Here is a 21,750-nt window from a genome sequence, read left to right as displayed (position 1 = left end):
GCATCCTGCAGGATGTACCAGCCTCTGCCCCTTCTGCCTGCCTGCTTCCTGCTTCTCTCGGGGTTTCCTGCCTTTGCTGTGGGCTGTTTCACTGAGTGGGTCTGCGTCACCCCCTGCAGCCTCTGCTGTTTCTACATGCATGTGCATATGCACACGTATGTGCACATGCCAATGCATGGGTATACATATGTACATACATGCACACATGTGTGACTTGTGCATGTATAGGTAAGCATGTGTGCATGCACCTGTGGGTATTCACATGTGTGGGTGTGTATGAGCATGTGCATATGTACACAGTGTGCAAATGGTGCCTATGTGTGCATGTGTGGGCATGCATGTGTGGGCATGTGTGTGTTCATGTGTGGGCATGCATGGGTGTGCACGTGAGTGTGTGCGCATGTGTGGGCATACACATGAGTGTGTGGCTGTGTTGCAGCATCCTCGTACTGTTTTCTGCTGTCTCTCTCTCCCCACATTTACCTCGACTTCCAGCTCCTTGTATCCGTCCACTGTCCCTCCCTGCCCATCTCCCTCCACACACCCTCCCTCCCTGGTCTCTCACACTGGGCCTGTTCTGTCTACCTCTGCCTGAGTGATGGACGGCCCATTAGGACAGATGAACAGGTGTGCGCCAACAGGGACACAGCTGCTGTGCGGGTGGAGGGAGGCGGGGGTGACCTTTCACAGAGCGCAGTGGCTGGAGCTGTCCGCTTCGGGCGTGCGCGAGTGCCTGTGTTCAGTGTGTGTGGCCCAGCAGCGGGCACCGGCCCTGATGAGCTGTCACCATTGGGGCTTTTCATCTCCGCAGACGTGGCCGGGGTGGGGTGGGAGTCGGTGGCTGAGTGCGGCATCAGGGCGCCAGGTCAACCCCAGCTGCCACCCACCCCGCCCCCCTTGTCTCCCCCGAGCCTCCCTGGGGTGTCTGTGTCATCTGGAAATGCTGGGGGGAGTGCAATGTAATTATGGGTGGGGGTGGGGCCTCCTTTCATCTGGGCTGCAGGCCGGCACTTGGATTAGATTTTCTGGGCGCAGGAAAGAGACTGGCGCCACGTAGTTTCCTTCTTGCCTCTGTTGAATGCTTATGAGTCCCAGCTGGGCTGGAACACTGTGCTGGCTGTCCCCTCTGCCTGGACACCCCTCTTTCCTCCCTGGGGCTCTTCGGAAATGTCGCTTCCTCCAGGAGGCGCCTGGCTCTGGCCACACGGTCCTCAGGCCAGCCTAGGCTCTCCTGCTGTTAACGTTCCCTGGCATGGTTTGGTAATTGTGTCTATGGGCCTCGTCCACTAGAATGGACTTGTTGGGGGCAGGGGCCGTGTGCTAACTCATACATTGCTGCCCACCCAGGCAGCACAGCCCGCATGTTGAGGGAGGCACACAGTACCCAGAGAAGCACGTGTGGGAAGGAACTCATGAGTGAGCAGATGGGTTCAGGCAAGGTTCCCTATGGAATGGCCTGAGTGTCCTGTGAAAGGCGGGCTGCAGGAGTGGTCAATACTGTGCTGGGCGTCCATCTGGCCTGGGCTGCAAGGTGCGGGGCTCAGCAAGGGGCCTTTTCCTTTGCAAGACTGTGGCAGCCCAATTCAGATGGCTGCAGGGGTATGGCCTGAGGCCATTTGCTCCAGCCCTGGTTCCATGGGTCAGGCAGGGCAGGTCCGTGGGTGGGAGTGGCTTGCCCAGGCTTGGCCTGCCCACCCCTCACGCCCCCGGTCATGGTTGATGGTGTGGCACGTTCCCTAGGAAAGTGCCACCTGCAGCTAAACACTACCAGGTGAACATATCCAGTGACAGGGCTGGTCCTGGGGGCTGCCAGTGGGGCTGGTCTCCCCAGACCAGCGGGTGACTTTGGACACGTCCCTCAGCCTCCCTGGACCTCTCTGAGAGCCACGATGGGTCCTCTGCATGTGGTAGGTGCAGAACCCCAGCCCAGCACACACAGCCTCTGGCCTTGGGGTACTGCCTGGGTTATCTGCAGAGTGGGTGCTGTTTCAGGTTCCTTGGAAGGGCGTTCCTGGGGTCCCAGTCTGTCCCCTACCATCCCAGGACCCCTTGGTGGCAGTTGGGCAGTCTCTCAAGGCTGTCACGCAAGGCAGGGAGCTGAGCCCCAGCGAGGGTCTGGGCGAGTGTCCAGAGGGGCGCATGACCGGGTCACCCTGCCCCCGCAGCCCGAGGAGCTGACGGACATCCTGGAGATCTGCAACGTGGTGTTCACCAGCATGTTTGCCCTGGAGATGATCCTGAAGCTGGCTGCTTTCGGGCTGTTTGACTACCTGCGCAACCCTTACAACATCTTTGACAGCATCATTGTCATCATCAGGTAGCCCCGCCCCTGCCCTGGGGCTGAGGGACTGAGGGGCTGAGGGGTTGAGGAGCTGAGGGGCTGAGGGGCTGAGGAGCTGAGGAGCTGAGGGGCTGAGGAGCTGAGGGGCTGAGGAGCTGAGGAGTTGAAGAGCTGAGGAGTTGAGGAGTTGAGGAGCTGAGAAGCTGAGGGGCTGAGGGGCTGAGGGGCTGGGGGAGCACTGAAAGCCAGGCCTGCAGGCAGTATGCAAAGGCAAGCCAGTTACAGGGAGACACAGAACACCAGGACTTAGCAGGAATGGTGGCATTGAGCAGCAGGTGCGGGCTGCCCTCTGCCTCCGCCCAGAGAAGGGCCGAGTGTGAAGAACAGGCAGGAGTAGGAGATCCCAATCCTGCCTGCCCAGCCTGCTCATCAGTCATGCTGCTAATTAGTTCCCTGTGGTTTGTTGTCCACACACATAATGAGAACAAGTGCTACGTCTGAGCAGGGGGAGAGCCGCCTCCCCGGGCTGTTCGCACTGGTGCCTTAGACATCCGTGGGCTCCGGATGGGGAGCCCCTGGTTACTGGGTGTCAGGGGCAGCATGTGGGGTGTGTGAGTGAGCGAGCGAGTACACAGCAGCTCTGTGTCCCTCTGTGTCCCCCCCACCCCGCCGCTGTGCAGCATCTGGGAGATCGTGGGGCAGGCGGACGGCGGGCTGTCGGTGCTGCGGACCTTCCGGCTGCTACGGGTGCTGAAGCTGGTGCGTTTCATGCCGGCTCTGCGACGGCAGCTCGTGGTGCTCATGAAGACCATGGACAACGTGGCCACCTTCTGCATGCTGCTCATGCTCTTCATCTTCATCTTCAGGTGAGCCCCTCCCACCCCAGCGTGGAGGCGGGGGAAGGGGAGGACAGGTGTCCAGGCCACACCCCTGCAGAATAGGCCAAGTCCCCTCTGCCCTCGTACCTCCCCCAGCATCCTTGGCATGCACATCTTTGGCTGCAAGTTCAGCCTGCGCACAGACACGGGAGACACGGTGCCCGACCGCAAGAACTTCGACTCCCTGCTGTGGGCCATCGTCACTGTCTTCCAGGTGAGTGGCGGCCGTGGCAGGGGAGGCCCTGGGTTGCAGGGGGCTGGAGGGTGTGGGGGGTCCGGGCTGACTTACATACCACCTGCAAAATAGATCCTCACCCAGGAGGACTGGAACGTCGTCCTCTACAACGGCATGGCCTCCACCTCCCCCTGGGCCTCCCTCTACTTCGTTGCCCTCATGACCTTCGGCAACTACGTGCTTTTCAACCTGCTGGTGGCCATCCTGGTGGAGGGCTTCCAGGCGGAGGTGACTGTGGCCCCGGCAGAGCAGCCTCTGTGGTGGCTGGTGGGGGGAGTGTGTCTGTGGGTGGGTGGTGAGGGGGGAACTTCCCATCCCAGGAAGTGTGCAGATGCAGGCTGCGCCAGGATCCCTGCCTCTTTCCCCATCCCTGAGCTCCCATGGACCCCAGGGGCCTGGGAGTTGAGGTCCTGTGGCCTCTGGCCTTGGAGGCTGTGGAGACACTGCTGGCAGGCTGACAGGGGTTGGAGTCTGGGTCCTGGGGGCTTCTCACTCCCCTTTTTCTGAGCCTCAGTTTCTCCATCTGTAAAATGGGCATGGGCACACCCAATGAAAACCTGCACCCCACCCACCCTGCACTGAGGGGGAACGAGGAGAGAGGAGCTGAGCTGACGTGTCACCCACATGGGGCTGGCCTCTAGGGCGACGCCAATCGCTCCTACTCTGATGAAGACCAGAGCTCATCTACCATGGACGAACTAGAGAAGCTTGCCGAGGGCCTGGATGGTAGCGGAGGTAAAGCCAGCCCGTCCATCAGCCGGGAGCCCGAGCGACAGGGGCAGCGACACACAGATGCCTGGGGTTCTGGGCACAGGAGTGGCATCTCTGGCCAGCACAGGACACGCCTCCTCTAGCCCAGCCCAAGGTCCTTACCAGTGTCTTTTGACAGACCCCAAGTTCCCTCTCTCTCTGCCCGCTTCCTGTGCCTGAGCTGCGTGACACTCCAGCCCCCTGAAACGCAGGGCCTCCCCTACCATGGCCGCCACTCACGGCCACTCCGCTCACTGGTCCAGGCAGGGGTGGGGTGGGGACGGGGAGCCAGGAAGGAAGCCACTGTCACAGCCACACCTTTTCTTGCTCCCACACTGTCCTATCTGCTCCTCCGTGTGTCTTCTCCACCCTACCCCTCCTGACCAGATCCCAAGCTCTTCCCACTTCCCCTGACCCCCAATGGGCACCTGGACCCCAGTCTCCCGCTGGCTGGGCATCTGGGCCCTTCCGGGGCTGCGGCCCCTGGCCCCCGCCTTTCACTGCCGCCGGACCCTGTGTTGCTGGCTTTGGAGTCACGCAAAAGCAGCGTCATGTCCTTGGGGAGACTGAGCTACGATCAGCGTTCCCTGGTGAGTCCCTGGTGGGGCAGGGGGTGCTCTGCAGGGTGCTCTGCATGGGCTGTGTGCAGTGGAAGCATGGAGAGAAGCCTGCAGGTCGGCGTGGCGCTCCAGACAGGGACTTAGGAACCATGTCCTGGGGCGCCCGAGCTAGAACGGGACCTGGAAAGTAAGGAAGTGTCAGGAGTGAGTAGTTCCACTGGCGTCAGGTTCAGGTGCAGGGTCACGACTTTGCAGGTCAGCCAGAGCTAGAGTGTGGCTTGTGCCACTTGGGAATGAATTCTCGTCCCCGGTCCTCCTATGAGACTGCCTGCTTCCCTGGAGATGGGATCCTGGCCCTAGCTGGGGGGGGGGAACACAGGGGGAGTGGTTGCAAGGCTGACCCAAGCCGGCCTCCCCCAGTCCAGCTCACGGAGCTCCTACTACGGGCCGTGGGGCCGCAGCGGGGCCTGGGCCAGCCGCCGCTCCAGCTGGAACAGCCTCAAGCACAGGCCGCCGTCGGCCGAGCACGAGTCTCTGCTCTCCGCTGAGCGAGGCTGTGCTCGGGCCTGTGAGGGTGCCCGGGACGAGGCCCCGCCCCGTGCCGCCATCCCTCCGCATGCCCCCCACATGCACGCTGCACACCATGGACCCCACCTGGCGCACCGCCATCGCCACCACCGCCGGACGCTATCCCTTGATACCCGGGACTCGATGGACCTGACCGAGCTGGTTCCTACCCCTGTGGGTGTCCACCCGCGTGCGGCCTGGAGGACGGTGGGCACAGTGCCTGGGCATGAGGACTGCAATGGCCGGGTGCCCAGCCTCGCCAAGGACATCTTCACCAAGATGGATGATGGCCGGAGCGGTGGTGGCGATGAGGAGGAGATGGACTATGTGAGTGGAGGGGGCTGGGCTGCAAGGGGAGGGCTTGGGCTGTGGGGTGTGATCATGACTGCCCACACCTGAGCTGGGCCCACCTGGGACACATAGTTTGGGTGGAGTTAGAGCTGGGAGGTCCTCGGGAGCACCTGGTTTGCTGGGCAGCCAGAGTGGGCAGCCAGGCAGCCCTGGGTGGTGCTGACCCTCCAAGCCTCATGTGCCCTGGCCAGACCCTGTGCTTCCGTGTGCGCAAGATGATGGACGTGTACAAACCTGACTGGTGTGAGGTCCGCGAGGACTGGTCCGTTTACCTCTTCTCCCCCAAGAACAGGTGGGTGGGGCAGGGTGGGAGGGGGAGCTGTCCTCCCCAGAGGGGAAGAGATGTGGGTTGTCCCCACATTGGACAGCGGCCCAGGCACTTACACCTAGAAGGGGCAATGGAAAGCTTCCTGGGGGAGGAGGACTATGTGCTGAGTTTGGACGCAAAGAGCATCCCAGCAAGTGCAGAGTGGGGAGAGGGTCAGGAAGTTGGCCCAGAGGGGGCTGGGCAGTGCTTTGCCCCCAATGCTGGAAGGTGGGGTCAGGTTTGGGGCCATTGTCTGGGAAGCTTACAGAGCCAGGGCAGTTGCAAGTGCTTCTTTCTCAGAACATGGTTATAGGGGGCAGCTCGCTCTGAGTGGATTGAGGTTGGCACCTGTCATGTGGGCAGAGAATAAAGGAGCACTTCTGCTAGGCCTTCCTGGGCTCATGGTCCTGAGCCTGGACAGGAAGCAGACCCACGTTCAGTGGCCCCTGCCTGGCCCTGCCTAGGTTCCGGGTCCTGTGTCAGACTGTCATTGCCCACAAGCTCTTTGACTACGTTGTCCTGGCCTTCATCTTCCTCAACTGCATTACCATCGCCTTGGAGCGGCCGCAGATTGAGGCTGGCAGCACCGTGAGTGGCTGCAGGGCGAGGGGCAAGGCCCAGGGGCAGGGTGTGTGCCCCAGGGAGCTTGCTCGGGAGGGGGTGCACAGGATCGGCTGAGCAGGTGGCTGGGTAGTTGTGGGGAGGGGCCCTGGGACCCACAGTGCCTCCTGGCTCTTCCAGGAACGCATCTTCCTCACCGTGTCCAACTACATCTTCACGGCTATCTTTGTGGGCGAGATGACGCTGAAGGTATGGCCTCATCTCGACCCACCCTCCAACATAACACCAGCTAATGGTGTAGTAGAGGGGCTTGTGCATGGTGTGGGGACCAGAGACAGAGCGTGTGCCTTTGAACGGGGTGGCCCAGGTGTGACACCTGCCCCCACAGCCAGCCCCGAGGCCTCTCTCCTCCCGTGACCATGCCCTGCCCACCCCTAGGTGGTCTCCCTGGGCCTGTACTTTGGTGAGCAGGCTTACCTGCGCAGCAGCTGGAACGTGCTGGACGGCTTCCTGGTCTTTGTGTCCATCATCGACATTGTGGTGTCCGTGGCCTCGGCCGGCGGAGCCAAGATCCTTGGGGTCCTGCGGGTCTTGCGGCTGCTGCGCACCCTCCGCCCCCTGCGGTGAGGCCCCTGGGGTGCAGGGAGGGCCCCGAGGTGCAGGGGTTCCTGGAAAGAGAGGTGCAGGCTATGTGGTTGGGCATGGGCAGCGTGGAAGTCCTGTGTGCCCTGGTATCGCCACCCGCTCCGTGTGTCTAGGAGTCTGCAGACCACCAAGCAGTGTTAACCCCAAGCAGGCATCCATCTGTGCAGGTGGCCCTGGGTGGCTCTGGGCAAAGTGGCAGGGGATGCCCTGCAGCCCGGCCAGGGGCTCAGGGTACCCGGGCCCTGTCTGTCTGCAGCGTCATCAGCCGGGCTCCGGGCCTAAAGCTGGTGGTGGAGACGCTCATCTCATCGCTCAAGCCCATTGGCAACATTGTGCTTATCTGCTGCGCCTTCTTCATCATCTTCGGCATCCTGGGGGTGCAGGTGAGGGGTGCCTGGGGACTGCCCGCCTCACCTCACCCCCTGATGGCTCTGGCTGGGGGCGACGGACTCAGGCGTGAGGCTCCTCGCCCCCCAGAGCACCTGCCTGCACCCCTCTCCCCAGCTCTTTAAAGGCAAGTTCTACCACTGCCTGGGCGTGGACACACGCAACATCACCAATCGCTCTGACTGTGTGGCTGCCAACTACCGCTGGGTCCACCACAAATACAACTTCGACAACCTGGGGCAGGTGTGTGAGCCACCCCCTGTCGGGGGAGCTGGCCCCAGGCAGGAGTCCTCCTCACCAAGCCTTGCTGCCCTGTCCTGTGCAGTGGGTAGGGGCAGGGGCAGGGCCCAGGGATGAGGGGAGCCTGACACAGGGCAGGGGTGCCCCCTGAGCGTTGGTCCCATGGCCTTGACAGGAGTTTGCATATGAATTCTACTCCGATGAGCATGGCCTCCAGGAACTGGGAGTGGCAAGCAGTAGCGGCAGTGGGGGTGCATGAAGAGCCTGCAGGGGGATGGGCTGCTTCCTCCGTCTGCACACAGCACACTTACCCCATGTCCTCACCTGCCAGGCTTGCTCCATCTGACAGTTCTGAACCAGAGCCTGTGGCTGCTGCCTCCAAAACGGCCCCTGGGGACCCCTGAGAGTTTGTTCCAGCAGCTGGCAGGGCTGGGGGGCTCTGGGCTTGTGGCCTCCACATCTCCCCTGGGAGCAGAGCTATGGGCAGTGCCTGGCTGGGAGGAGGTGGCTGGAGGCTGGATATAGTGGCTCCGCTTGTCCCTGTTCTCTGGGTACCATGTGTGTGTAGGTTTAATCCCCCTCCTCACCCCTGCTCACGATGGAGAAAACTGCCGTGAGGTGGAGAGAGGGGAGGGGCCGGGAGGGGGGAAGCTGCTGCTGGAGGCGGGGGCACCCCTTTGCATTAGCTCACCCCTGGGTCCCTCCCTGTGCCAGCCCCTGACCCTCTCTTGTTCAGATGGGACAAGATGCCCTTGAAGCTGGTATACCTAGCATCATGTGAGAGCACCCAGAGCTGTGAGCAGGGTACAGCCTGACCTGCAGGGGTTGCCCTCCCAGCCCTCAGTCAGGTTCCTGACGCCCTGTGGGTGTCAGTGCCCTCACTTGCCTGTGGGGATAGTGAAGGCAGGTACCAGAGATGGAGGAACCTGTGTCCCTGTCCCCCACCTGCCCTGGCCTGGGTCTGGCCCCCTCCTACGTGACCCCAGTGCTGTTCCCTTCCCCCGCCCCATCGTGGGGCAGGAGGGGCAGGAAGGGTCAGAGCAGGGCCCCTCGTTCTGGGCCTGGCTGCAGGTGCACAGAGGCAGATGTGGTCACCTCCACCCGGGGAGGGCCTCCCCCAGATGGGCATGTGACTCCAGGCATCCCCGTCATGAGATGAATGGCTGGGACGGTTGCACTGGAGGTCAGCTTAGGACTCTGCTAACGAGCCCCTGCTGCGGGCAAGGTCCTGCACTGCGTGCTTCAGGCCGGCTGCCTCCCGGGTCCAGCCTTCTGGTCAGAATCTCTGAGAGTAGGCAGTGCTGTTCACTGATAAGATGGTCCTGGTCAAACAGTCCAAGAGGGGCAGGGGCCCAGCTGTGGCATAACTCCTCCTGCCACCCCTCAAGTCACCTCTCCTAGGTGCTGGGGCAAGCCAGCAGGCACTGGGTGTGGTGACTCCAGGCACCCCACATGGACTAGGATCCTCCCAGGGTTAAGTCTCAGATATCAGTTGGTATACCTGACAAGCAGGAGCCTCTGGTTGCAGATCCATGGGGGCAGGGGGGCATACTCCCCTGTGCCTGGTTGTACAGCCAGTTCAATTTAGAGCTGGTACGGGCACCCAGGACTCGGGAGCAGTGCTCTTCCTGCAGCAGAAGAGCTTTGAGAGCAGATGGTGCTGCCCTGTCACATGCAAGGCCCCCTCCCCGCGTGCAAGGCCCCCGCCCCCCACGTGCAAGGTGCCTTCCTCTCTGCACACACCCCCAACCAGGAGGAACGCAGAGAGCGGAGAAGGGGCCGGGCTGCCTGAGCCTCTGTGCCCTAACTTGCACCCTCCTCTCCCTTGCTGTGTCCCAGGCTCTGATGTCTCTCTTCGTCCTGGCCTCCAAGGACGGCTGGGTGAACATCATGTACAATGGCCTGGATGCTGTCGCTGTGGACCAGCAGGTGCGTGTGGCCATGCAGACCTGGGCAGGGACGTGGGCGCAGGGTCTCTAACGGGGTGCTCTATGTAGGCCCCCAGGGGCTTTTGGGGAAGGGTCTGGAGGGAGGGCTCTGACAGAAAGCCAGAGCCAGACTTCTAAGGGCAGGATCCCCTCAGGGACACAGGCAGGACCCATGAGTAGGGCCGGCCACTTCACACTGTGGGAGGAATGGAAGGACTGGGCCCACTGAGGAAGCAGGCAGGGCTGTGAGTGACCCCTGGGTGACCTCTGACTTTTGGATCCACCCAATGGGACCCTGCTGCAGGGGGTGGGAGTGGAGAGTGCAGGGAGATGGGGAACCCTCGCAGGCATTTCCACCTCCTCATCTGCTCTGTCCTCTCACTCCCACCAATGCCCGCACATTCCTCCCAGGCCAGGGGCTCCCCTCTGCTGCCTGCCTCATTACCTGCCTTGTTTCTGGATGGACAGGTGGATGGATAGATGGATGGACGGACGGATGGATACATAAGTGAATGGACAGACAGGCGGATGGAAGGGAGGATGGATACGTAGATAATTGGTGGGTGGGAGGTTGGCTGGACAGATTGGCAGGTGGGTGGGTGTGTGGATGGTGTTGGATGGATGTAACAGTGGGTGAGTGGCTGCTTGGTTGAGTTCTTGGATGGCCGCAGGAGCGAGTGCGTGGAGAGGAGAATGCGGGAAGGGAGGGTTGTGTGTCCAGGAAGCAGCAGCTGGAACGATTGGGGATGAGGGTCTCACAACCCCCTCGGAGGCAGGCTCAGGGCGTCAGGCGCCCGCCCGTGCCCCTCAGCCCTGTCTCCCCCCACAGCCTGTGACCAACCACAACCCCTGGATGCTGCTGTACTTCATCTCCTTCCTGCTCATCGTCAGCTTCTTCGTGCTCAACATGTTCGTGGGTGTGGTGGTGGAGAACTTCCACAAGTGCCGGCAGCACCAGGAGGCCGAGGAGGCGCGCCGGCGCGAGGAGAAGCGGCTGCGACGCCTGGAGAAGAAGAGGCGAAGTGAGCGAGCGGCTGCAGGGGTGGGGTGGGGCCTAGGCCTCCTCTGTCCATGGGCCTGGGCATGCCCTGCCTGCTGGGCCTTTGAAGACCCAGCCCCTGCGCCTCTGAGCCAGCTTCTGCTCCCCGAGTCTGCCCTTGTGCCCCTGAGCCTGGCCCTGCACCCCAAGCCTGCCTGCCCAAGAGACCTCAGCACTGACTGTGTCCACCCAGGGCCCAATGGGGGACCAAGGGAGGCCCTGATGGCCCAGGCCAGACAATGGGCAAAGCAGAGCCCAGCCTTGGGCTGTGGGGCCCTTGTCCTTGCCCCCATACACCTGTGGGGAGATCAGTGGCCTGGCCCTAATGGCTTCCTCACCAACATCTGATGGTCACTGGCTGAGCTGGGGAGACCCGACCCTGATTGCAGGGCCTGGGGTGGTCCAGCATCTGGCCCCCTTGCTCCCTGCCCCCTTCCCTCACTGCACCTCCACGACCACCCCTCCCCTCCCCCTCACTGCAGAGGCCCAGCGGCTGCCCTACTATGCCACCTACTGTCCCACCCGGCTGCTCATCCACTCCATGTGCACCAGCCACTACCTGGATATCTTCATCACCTTCATCATCTGCCTCAACGTCGTCACCATGTCCCTGGAGCACTACAACCAGCCGACGGTGAGCACAAGACATAGGGTCACGTGGTGAGGGGATTCTCTCCAGGGATGGGTGCTGACGGCCAGGTGTGCAGGGGAGGGGGACCCAGGAAGACCTTGTTATTTCTGGGCCTGGGAGGGCAGTGCAGGGAAGAGAAGTATTGCTTGTTCTGGTGAGCCAGGCTTGAACACAAGCAGCAGATGTCGTGGTGTGAAACCTGACTCCAGGCAAGGCAGGCCCTCAGACGTGGACGCTGAGTGGGGCACGTTAGATGATCACACAGAGACTCGGAGAGCCGCCCAACTACTGCCCAGCTCCAGACCGGAGAGCCAGCCAGTGGTGTTTGGGTTTATGTTCAAGACTACCTAGTTGCCTGCACGCCTAGGTGACCCCGTGGAAAGTGGGAAGGAGCATTCAAGGCTGAAGGACCATGCGAACAGTCGCTGGGCAGACAGGGTGCTTGTGCGAGGCAAGCTTAATGGTGAGAGCCTCAGTCTAGTGGAGCCTGGAACAAGGCTGGGGACCCTTTTGAGGTGGGGGTGAGCGTTTTTCTGCAGTAAGGTGGAAGGGAAGGGTAAGGCAGGCATTGGCAGAATGGAACACTAATCACAGGACCTGCCACTAGGCAACAGTGCTCACTCACATTGAACAAGGGTTTATTCTGTACTCAGCACTGACATGTCCGCTCACCTAATTTCCAAAGTGGCTTTCTGAGGTGGGTACTACTGCTACTTCCCCAGTTTACAGATTATGAAGTCCCAGGGATGGCAGATACGTAGCCAGGGCCACAGCGTGAATAGGGAGTAGCTTTAAGCCAGGAGTCCTCAAACACCAACCCACACTGCTTCCAAAGGGAGTAGCTAGACCGAAGCAGCAGAAATAAGGAGCAAGAAACAAGAATATACTGAGTAACAGGAATATAAAAGGAGATGGAATGAATAAAAGCTGACATGGAGATCATCAAGTATAAATGAACTAAATTCTCCTAAAAGGCAGAGACTTTCTGATGGTGGTGGGGGTGGAGATTGGGGGACTGGCTACAGGGCCTGGGCCATGCTTCTCTGTGACCCCCACAGTCCCTGGAGACAGCCCTCAAGTACTGCAACTACATGTTTACCACCGTCTTTGTGCTGGAGGCTGTGCTGAAGCTGGTGGCCTTTGGTCTCAGGCGCTTCTTCAAGGACAGGTGAGGGGCCAAGTCAGGCTGGGACGGTGTAGGGTGGGCTGTGGGGTGGGGACCCATCCTGAGCCCTGGATGCTCCAGCGGAAGGGGACCAATGAGGACCTGAGAGCTCATGGCCAGGGCCCCTCATGCTGTGTGCAGCCCTGAACAGGAAGTGGTTATGTTAACCAGGACCATGGGCATTCATTAGAAAGACACAGGACATTCCTACAGGCCCTTGTCAGCTCTTCTCTGCTGGGTCCTTTGTGGCCTGAGGGCAGAGTGCTGGTCCTCCTTTGCAGAAAAAATAAGAGAGGATGCTGGCATAGCCCGAAGTCCCACAAACAGCCCAGGGTGTGTAGCTTACATCTACTCCCCAGCAGGATGCCAGAGGTGCTTGTTTAGCCAGGTTGGCCCTTCCAGTGGGCAGTAGGAGTGTGGGGACCTGGACCCACCAAGGGGTACTTAGGGAGGATGGAGGGCGAGAGGCTCCCCACAGCTAAGGTGTGTCCAAGCAGGGGGCTGCTCCCTTGATTTCCTCTTTTGTCCTCCGTGGCGTGGCCGAGCAGGTGGAACCAGCTGGACCTGGCCATTGTGCTGCTGTCGGTCATGGGCATCACACTAGAGGAGATTGAGATCAACGCAGCCCTGCCCATCAACCCCACCATCATCCGCATCATGCGAGTTCTGCGTATTGCCCGGGGTGAGGGCTGGGCTGGGCTGGGCTGGGCTGGGCAGGGCTGGGCAGGGCTGGGCAGGGCTGGGCTGGGCTGGGCAGGGCTGGGCAGGGCTGGGCTGGGCTGTGGGGAAGGCATGGGAGGGGAGGCATGGGCCGCTTTTGTCAGCCGTCTCAGCCGTGTCCTGGCCAACACGCGTGCCCACACACCTTTGATCTCTCTGTCCACATGTACATGCCCTTGCCCTCCTGGCCATGTTCTCGCTGATGGCCACACCTGTGTCCAGGTGTTTCTGTACTCGTGCACACCCTGCCCCACTCCCATTGTCCTTTGGAGTTTGCACACCTACACACGCACACACACACACAGACACACATGGGCATGTCTACAACATGGGGCTGAGTGGTCTAGGCGGGGTGTCGCCCACAGTCCTGAAGCTGTTGAAGATGGCCACAGGCATGCGGGCGCTGCTGGACACCGTGGTGCAAGCCCTGCCTCAGGTAAGAGCTGTGTCCAGCAGCCCTGCCTCTCCAGTGTCAGCATCAGGCTGGGCCCTGGGGGCCATGGGCCTGGGCTTCCCGGCTCCCGACACTTCTGCCCTGTCTCCATGTGGTCATGGGGGTATCCACCCCTCCATATCAGGTGGACGATGCCCATGCTGATATGGGACAAGGGGCGTGGCCTCAGTTCCGCTTCAAGTGCAGTGAAGTGAAACCACAGTCCCTTCCCACTGAGACTGCCCCCCACGGAGGGCAGTGACATGATGGAGGGCTGAGAGAAGAGGGGACCCACAAACTCAGCTCAGTGGGGCAGACACTGTCCTGCTTCCCAGCCTGGGCTAGGAGGAGATACCAGGGGCCACGGGTCCCTTGCCAGGGTGGCTGCCCCAGGCCTGGAGGCCATGGGAGAATCCAGGGTGAGGCCGCTGTGCTGACTGAGCTGGAGGCCAGAATGTGGTGTGGAGGCAGCTCCAGCTGCAGCCCTCCGGTGCTGAGAGGCAGAGGGTGGAGGAGGGCACAGTGGGGAGAGGATGGCACGCTCAGGGTGAGGAGCCAGCTCTGCGGGCCTCAGCCAATGCCAGGCTTCCCTGGGCCTGCAGGTGCTACGGGGTGCCTGGCGCCCTGGAAACAGGCCTTCACTTAGCAGGCACTTGGCACACACGGGCCCTGGAGCAGGACAGCTGGGAAACTGGGACCGTAGGTATGGTGGGCTTGTCTGCCTGAAGCTTCAGGGAGGGAGTTTGATTCTGAGGGCAGGAGCACACTGCAGGCTCGTTTTGTCCGAAGTGGAGGTGTCTTCCGATGACAGGTCGGAACTGGTTTGGGGTCTGTGGGGTGCTGCAGCGTAGGGTGGGCTGGGTGGGTTGGCAAGTGGGTTCTCTCTGGCCAGCCACCACCCTGCAGGCCCAGCATGGCAGGTCCATCTGCGGAGGCTGGGTCCCTGCTCACAAGGACCTCCTAGACTAGTAGAGGACTGAGACAGGGATTTGCCAGTCACACTTGCAGTAGGTCCCCCTGGGAGAATCCAGGCAGGCTTCCAAGAAGAGGTGGCATCAGTGCTGAGCCTGCCTACCTTCCCTCCAGTGATCCAGGATGACCTCAACCATACAGGGTACACAGAGCAGGCAAGGTGTGTGCATGTCCGGCTTTGGGTCCCCCAACCCCTCGCGTGAGCTAGGTGACGTCTGCACTTGGTGTGTAGTGGCATTAGAGTCCCTGGGGTGAGTGAGCGTGACCAGCTTGAACAGGATGGTGCAGGGTGCAGGCTGTCACGTGCTGTGCTGCTGCTCCATGTGCCGCTTGGGCCTGTCCTGTCCCGGGCTGCGCAGGGCCCCGGTGTCCTCCCCAGCCCCGTCTCTCCCCACAGGTGGGCAACCTGGGCCTGCTCTTCATGCTGCTGTTTTTCATCTACGCCGCGCTGGGCGTGGAGCTCTTTGGCAAGCTGGGTGAGCAACTCCTGATGCAGGCCTGGCCTGGCAGTGGGGTATAGGGCGTGGGGATGGGGCTGCAGGAGGCCACATGTGTAGGCTGGGCCAGCCCCGCCAGGCCTGTGGCATCAGTGCCATTGGCAGAGTGGCATTGATTCCCTGCATGGAATGGGTGGTGCCGGGCAGTGCCTGCTGTTGCCTGGTGTCCCAGGGAAGCTGCCCTCCTCCCTATACCAGTACCCGTCCTGAGCTGGCACTGCCCTAGCAGGCAGGATCGGGGAGGGGCAGGCAGAGGGTGATGCCTGCAGGGTCAGTTCTGTCTGGTCCTCCCCTCAGGAGCAGATCTGTGGGTGGGAGGAAGGGCCAGGCCCTCTGAGGCCGAGCCCCGGCTGGGTGCCAGAGCCTCGGGGATCCCCAGGCAGCTGTTGTGGGGGAGTTGGTGGGGACTGTGAGGGCAGGCCGGGCAGGCTGAGCCCCGCTCCCTCCTCAGTCTGCAACGATGAGAACCCGTGTGAGGGCATGAGCCGGCACGCCACCTTCGAGAACTTTGGCATGGCGTTCCTTACACTCTTCCAGGTCTCCACGGGTGACAACTGGAACGGGATCATGAAGGTACTCGGGGCAGGCCGGAGGGTCTCAGCACAAGGCCTGTCTCGGGAGAGGGCCCTGTAGCAGAACAGTGGCAAGAATGGGCGCTTGACACCCTGTCCAGGGCTGTTCTGGGTCACCCAGGGGAGCCGCCTCCATCCAGCCCAGGGCAGGTTCCCCCACCGCAGTGCAAGTTGTGGCTGAGGCTTCCTAGCCGTGCCCTGGGCTGGCAGGATGGGCTCAGGGGGACAGAGGTGAGGCCCTGGGGTGGACACAGGGGTGGCCCCGCACTGTGCTTCCTGCTGTGATGCCCCGGAGGCTGGGCGCTCACGGCCCTGTTGGTGCAGGACACGCTGCGGGACTGCACGCATGACGAGCGCAGCTGCCTGAGCAGCCTGCAGTTCGTGTCGCCGCTCTACTTCGTCAGCTTCGTGCTCACGGCCCAGTTCGTGCTCATCAACGTGGTGGTGGCCGTGCTCATGAAGCACCTGGACGACAGCAACAAGGAGGCGCAGGAGGACGCCGAGATGGACGCCGAGATCGAGCTGGAGATGGCCCACAGCCTGGGCCCCAGCCCGCGGCCACCCACCGGCTCCCCGGGCCCGCAGAGCCGAGGGGCAGGGGGCGCCGGTGGCGGGGCTGAGGCCGAGGGCCGCGTGTGCCGCCGCTGCTACTCCCCGGCCCAGGTGGGCAGGCATGTGGGGGCCGCGGGGGAGGGCGCCCCCAGGCTGGGGGCACAGCCAGGCCCATGGCCTTGACGGAGGGCCCCTGCCTCTCTGGGCCCCGGCCTGCTCAGCTCCGCGAACTGGGTGACCCTGTGACAAGGGGGTCGGGCCCGCCCCGCTGTCCTGGGCCCCGGCGGATAACCCCGCCTGTCCCCGCCCCGTCCCCGTCCGCCTAGGAGAACCTGTGGCTGGACAGCGTCTCTTTAATCATCAAGGACTCCTTGGAGGGGGAGCTGACCATCATCGACAACCTGTCCGGCTCTGTCTTCCACCACTACTCCTCGCCCACTAGCTGCGAGAGATGTCACCACGACAAGCAGGAGGTGAGCGCCACCCCCGGCCAGCCCAAGGGCAGAGGCTGTCCTGTCCCCCTGGTCAGGACAGGGGCAGGCCTGTGTGGCAGCCACTGAGTGCTGCGAGTGGGGCCCTGGGCTGAGGAAGGGCTGCTGGCCCGCCTGTGCCGTGAGAGGCACCTGTTGGCTCTGCTCCCATAGCTGCTGTACCCTGCCCTGGCTCAGTGCCCAGCCCTGTCCACTCAGGGTTTCCTGGTCTGTGCTCCTGGGTCTCCCTCCATTGTGGGTTTGGGGGACCCAAAGGGGTCACTTAGACAGGGGCAGGCAGCCTCTAGCCCGAAGGGTGGGACCAACCAAGAGAGCCACCATGTCACAGTTGTGTGGTGCCCAGACCAAGCCCCTTCGCAGGATGGGCATCCAGCAGGTCTCGGGACTGTCCTAGACTGCCCTGTGTTTCTGCCATGGCCTGTGACTGAGCCACCTGCAGCCCAGGCCTGCTCTGGGTGACCCCAGGTCGCCACCCCTCCCTGCAGGTGCAGCTGGCCGAGACAGAGGCATTCTCCGTGAACTCGGACAGGTCCTCGTCCATCCTGCTGGGTGACGACCTGAGTCTAGAGGACCCCACTGCTGGCCCACCTGGCCCTAAGGACAGCAAGGTTAGCAGCCTGGGTGATTCTTGGACCTATGAGCCTATTGTTGGGTCCTGCCGTTACAGCCGCACCAGCTGTGTGCTGGGCCCTCTGTCAGGCAGAGGTGGGGAGACACCTGTGGCCGCACAGCTGTGAATCCCCTCAAGGCTTCAATATGACATCTGGTGTCCCTGACTGCTTCTGGTGGCTTTGGGCACTTCTCATCCTGTTACTGGAAGGTGACCCTGGCAGCCAGCTTACAGGGTCTGTGGGCCGATGCAAAGCAAGCAAGCTAGAAAAGGTATACGTTCCTGCCATGTTCCAAAGCTGGCACTGCCCCCCGCATCAGCTCTGGGTGTCAGGTGACTTGCCCACTTCCTATGCATGGACATGGGGGCTCTGCCTGGTCCACTACCCTGGGTGGGACTGATGAGCAGGAAAGCCAGCCCTGGAGCCGGTCCCTAACCTCTGCTCCTACATCTGAGGAGGCCTGGAGGGTGGGCAGGGCCACCCCGGGGCTGTGGCCCTGTCCCAAGGGAGCGGGTGGTTTGAGGGGCAGCCATGGGTGGCAGGGTGGGGGGGGCTTGTCATGCCCTGCTCAGACAGCTTTTGTCCCCCCAGGCAGCTGGGCTTGCCACCCCTGGCCTATGGAGGGGATGGCTTGGGGAAGCTTCCCTGTTCCCTCCCCACACGTCCCGGGGCCTGGCCATTTTGCTCTGGACAGGTGCCTGGGTCAGCAGAAGGGTGCGAGGCATCGAGTGGCTCTTGGGCAGCTTGCGGGAACTCAAAAATGTTCCAGAAGGAGGGAGGAAGCAACCCTATCCCCACCAGGATGTGGAAACTAGGGCTTGGCAGTGGGGAGGGGGGACCCCGCTCAAGGTCATGGTCACACGAGGCTCCCATGGCCACTCAGCCTCTCTTGATGCCTTCCCAACCTTGACCAGGCTACTGCCCCGAGCCGGTGACTGTGCTAGATCTAGGGATGGGGATGGGGAAGGGTCCTTGCACTGCCCTGGGTTTCTCAGTCAAGAGGGGAGGGAAGCGGGAACCACTGATGACCGGGACATCCAGGAGGCCTTCCTGGAGGTGGAGCCAGGGCAAGGGTGGAAGGGTAGCAGGGATTGGGAGGCTGTGGTGGTGGGCTCAGCCCCTCCTCCACCTGGCTGTTTCTTGCAGGGAGAGCTGGACCCCCCAGAGCCCATGCACGTCGGGGACCTGGGCGAATGCTTCTACCCTGTGCCCACCGCGGCCGTCTCCGTGGGCCCCGAGAGCTTCCTGTGTGACATGGAGGCCGTTCCCTTCAACCCTGTGCAGTCCTGGCTGAAACATGAGAGCGGCCCAGGTAAGGGCCGCACCCTGGCCCCGAGGCAGGTGACCAGCTGGGTTTTGTCTTCGATGTCCTCTGGAAAGAATGAGTTGGTTCGCTCACCATACGAGGTGGACGCTTCAGCTTCAGGGAGCAAAGACATGGGGTCAGGAGCCAGGAGCTTAGATAACAATTCCATCAGCTCTGTGCTGAGCTCCCCAGGAGCCCAGGTGAAGAGGGGAACAGGCTGACCTCTTGGGCAGAGGCCAGCTGCCAGGTGGTGAAGGTGGGTCAGATGGCAGAGAGCCTACTGTCTCCCGGCACCCCTTGCACATTGTGTGGGTGCCTGCCCCTGTTTGATTTTTGGGCCTGGGGCTGGAGACTGAGCTGGCCTTTTGGAGGGGGGGTCCCTTGTTCCTATGGGTCCCCTTGAATGTGGGCAGAGGCTAGTTCACACCTGTTGTGTCTCCTGCCCTACAGCTGTGCCCCCGAGCCCTTTCTCTCCTGACGCCTCCAGCCCGCTGCTTCCCATGCCTGCCGAGTTCTTCCACCCTGCCGTGTCTGCAGGCCAGAAGGGGCCAGAGAAGGGCGCCAGCGCTGGGCCCCTGCCCAAAATCGCGCTGCAGGGCTCCTGGGCATCCCTGCGCTCACCGAGTGTCAACTGCACCCTCCTCCGGCAGGTGGGGGCCCTAGGCTGCAGGTGCAGCTGGACCACTGGGACGTGTGGGGCAGGGGTTGCTAGGGGCTGAGAGAGCAGGTGGGCCCCAGCTAGAGGGTTGGGAGGGTGGGTACTGGGGTGACAGACACCTGGGGATCCTGGTGGGCAGGGTTTGACTACTAGGCCTGAGGCGGAGGGGTGGTCTGGGGCTGGAAGGGCTCGGCCACAGCCCCTCCCACCCTGGGCAAAGCAGGTAGGTCTCTCCACATTCTGCTGCAGGCAGGGCTGTCCTGGCCACAGTCCTAGTGTCACCACAGCAGGCAGTGGACATGGAGTTAGGAGCTAGAGTGTGCCCAGAGCAAGCTTAAAACGGCGTGACTGCTTAGGATGGCCAGGCTGTGCATAGTGACATTTGCTAGGGAGAAGGTGGCTGAGGACCTGGTCCTGGGGCTTGGAGGCACTCTGGAGGCTGGATGTGGGGCCACCCCAGAGCCCCGGAAAGCTCAGGTGCCTGTCTGTGAGGAGCCTGGGCCCCATCCCCTGCTGTCCCCGCAGGCCACCCGCAGCGACACGTCGCTGGACGTCAGTCCCAGCAGTTCAGTGGGTAGTCTGCAGACCACACTAGAGGACAGCCTGACCCTGAGCGACAGCCCGCGCCGCGTCCTGGGGCCGCCAGCCACCGTGCCAGGACCCCGCGCGGGCCTCTCGCCCAGCGCCCGTCGCCGCCTCAGCCTGCGCGGCCGCGGCCTCTTCAGCCTGCGGGGGCTGCGGGCGCACCAGCGCAGCCACAGCAGCGGGGGCTCCACCAGCCCGGGCTGCACGCACCACGACTCCATGGACCCGTCGGACGAGGAGGGCCGCGGCGGCCCGGGCGCCGAGCCCTGGGAGACGCTCAGCAGCCTCTCGCTCACCTCGCTCTTCTGCGCGCCCCCGCTGCCCCCGCCGCAGCAGCCTCTCGGCCTGCCGCCCGCCCGCAGGTTCGGCAGCACCAGCAGCCTGGCCGCCGGCCCCGGGCCCCGTCCTGCCAGCGTCGCCCGCGGCCTGGCCCGGAGCCCCTCGTGGGCCGCGGACCGCAGCAAGGACCCGGCGCGCCCGGCCCCGCCGCCCGCGGGCCTGCGCCCCTCGGCGCCCCAGCCGCGGCCGCCCCCTGGCGAGCTGGATCCCGGCGACGCCGCCAGCACGAGGAAGAGATGAGGGCCCGCGGGGCCGCCGTCTGCCCCGTCTCACCTTCGTTTACCTCAGACAGCAATACTTTGTCCGCGGCCGCGGGATGGCATAGCGGCCCAGGCCTGGCCCAGGCCCCGCGGGGCCGGCCGCCACTCCAGTACGCGCGTGTGCGCACACACACACATAAGTACATATATGCAGATAGAGACAGACACATATATTTATTTTTTCTACTGAGAGATTATGACTTTCAGAAAGTGCTGCAGCTGGGGAGCTGACCGGAGTTTGGTGTGAGGCCCGAGGTGCAGGGCTCTGTGGGGAGCACTGGTTCGGGGCCAGGAGCCCCCTGGTAGGGGCGCCGCTGGGTCGTCCCCTGAAGGAAGAAAGGCTATTAATACCCTAACTGGCCCTGTGGGGTGCCCGGCCCCCTGCCCAGTCATTCCTGTGAGGTGTGGGGTAGCACCCAGAGGCCCGTTTCCCATAGTCCCCTGGCTAGGTATCCAGTGGGGAGCAGCTGGGACTCAATTATGGCAAGGCTGGTGGGGAGGGCATGACCTCAGAATCCTGCAGGGGGCTCTGGTGCCAGGTGAAACAGTCCTGCCCCGGGGTCCTTGGGGAGGGAAGGCTGGCAGCAGGACAGGGGTCAGGTGGAGCGGCATGACAGGCCTGCAGGGTCACTCATGCTTGGCAGCTTGAGGAGACCCTGAGCAGCGTTATCCCCACCCCCAGTGACTATCCCCTAGCAGGGCTGAGCTGCCCTGGGCTCCTTCACCCGTGCCCTCCCCCTCACCTGTGCCCAGCTGTCCTGGGCTCAGTGCAGCCAAAGGCCAGGGCTCCTGGGAGTAGCTCCCCCTGCGTGAGTTCACCCCATGGGGTCCATATCTGCGTGGCTACACGCTCATTTCAGAATTCATGAGAAACAGCTGTGACCTGTCCTCTCCCAGGCCTGCTGCGCAGGGGAGGCTGAGCAGGGCCAGGAGCTTGTAGGTGGGAAGCTGCAGCCTGGAGATGCGTGGGCAGAGGCCGTCCCTGAGGCTTCTGCCTTCACTGCAGCCCGTGTTCTTGGAGGGGTCTCCGGCCCCACTAGGGCTGGGGAGTCTTGTTGCTGTTCTCAAGCCCTGGCTTCACAGAAAGGTGGCTTGCAGCAGGATGGCAGGTGGGCTGCTTGGGTGGCCAGTGTCTGCCAAACTGGCTTAGGGACTCCTGGGGCAGCTGCCAAGTGAGGCAGCCCCAAGACATGAGCCCATCTTGTATCAGGAACCCAGGGCCGGGGTGG

The 21,750-nt window shown here is 62.7% G+C and overlaps 1 protein-coding gene across 1 annotated transcript in view; it reads left to right on the top strand.

Moving 5' to 3' along the window:
• The window catches only part of CACNA1I (calcium voltage-gated channel subunit alpha1 I), a 64,392-nt gene extending 43,775 nt beyond the window's left edge, over positions 1-20,617 (top strand). Inside the window, exons 10-36 of the mRNA XM_058673226.1 lie at positions 2,166-2,317; positions 2,962-3,147; positions 3,256-3,373; positions 3,467-3,622; positions 4,036-4,129; positions 4,532-4,734; positions 5,125-5,598; positions 5,814-5,914; positions 6,394-6,517; positions 6,671-6,739; positions 6,929-7,113; positions 7,392-7,518; positions 7,640-7,765; positions 9,602-9,691; positions 10,520-10,712; positions 11,212-11,363; positions 12,419-12,528; positions 13,074-13,207; positions 13,611-13,681; positions 15,048-15,126; positions 15,599-15,720; positions 16,044-16,382; positions 16,598-16,744; positions 17,248-17,370; positions 18,520-18,685; positions 19,130-19,329; positions 19,863-20,617. Coding sequence (XP_058529209.1) covers positions 2,166-2,317; positions 2,962-3,147; positions 3,256-3,373; positions 3,467-3,622; positions 4,036-4,129; positions 4,532-4,734; positions 5,125-5,598; positions 5,814-5,914; positions 6,394-6,517; positions 6,671-6,739; positions 6,929-7,113; positions 7,392-7,518; positions 7,640-7,765; positions 9,602-9,691; positions 10,520-10,712; positions 11,212-11,363; positions 12,419-12,528; positions 13,074-13,207; positions 13,611-13,681; positions 15,048-15,126; positions 15,599-15,720; positions 16,044-16,382; positions 16,598-16,744; positions 17,248-17,370; positions 18,520-18,685; positions 19,130-19,329; positions 19,863-20,501 — 4,680 coding nt within the window. The 3' untranslated portion in view covers positions 20,502-20,617. The remainder of the gene's footprint in view (positions 1-2,165; positions 2,318-2,961; positions 3,148-3,255; positions 3,374-3,466; positions 3,623-4,035; positions 4,130-4,531; positions 4,735-5,124; positions 5,599-5,813; positions 5,915-6,393; positions 6,518-6,670; positions 6,740-6,928; positions 7,114-7,391; positions 7,519-7,639; positions 7,766-9,601; positions 9,692-10,519; positions 10,713-11,211; positions 11,364-12,418; positions 12,529-13,073; positions 13,208-13,610; positions 13,682-15,047; positions 15,127-15,598; positions 15,721-16,043; positions 16,383-16,597; positions 16,745-17,247; positions 17,371-18,519; positions 18,686-19,129; positions 19,330-19,862) is intronic.
• Positions 20,618-21,750: the final 1,133 nt, after the last annotated feature.

Source organism: Ochotona princeps, chromosome 15 (genome assembly GCF_030435755.1).
Source record: "Ochotona princeps isolate mOchPri1 chromosome 15, mOchPri1.hap1, whole genome shotgun sequence".
In the NCBI taxonomy this organism is placed as follows: Eukaryota; Metazoa; Chordata; class Mammalia; order Lagomorpha; family Ochotonidae; genus Ochotona; species Ochotona princeps.
This window is presented reverse-complemented; position numbering and strand designations above follow the sequence as displayed.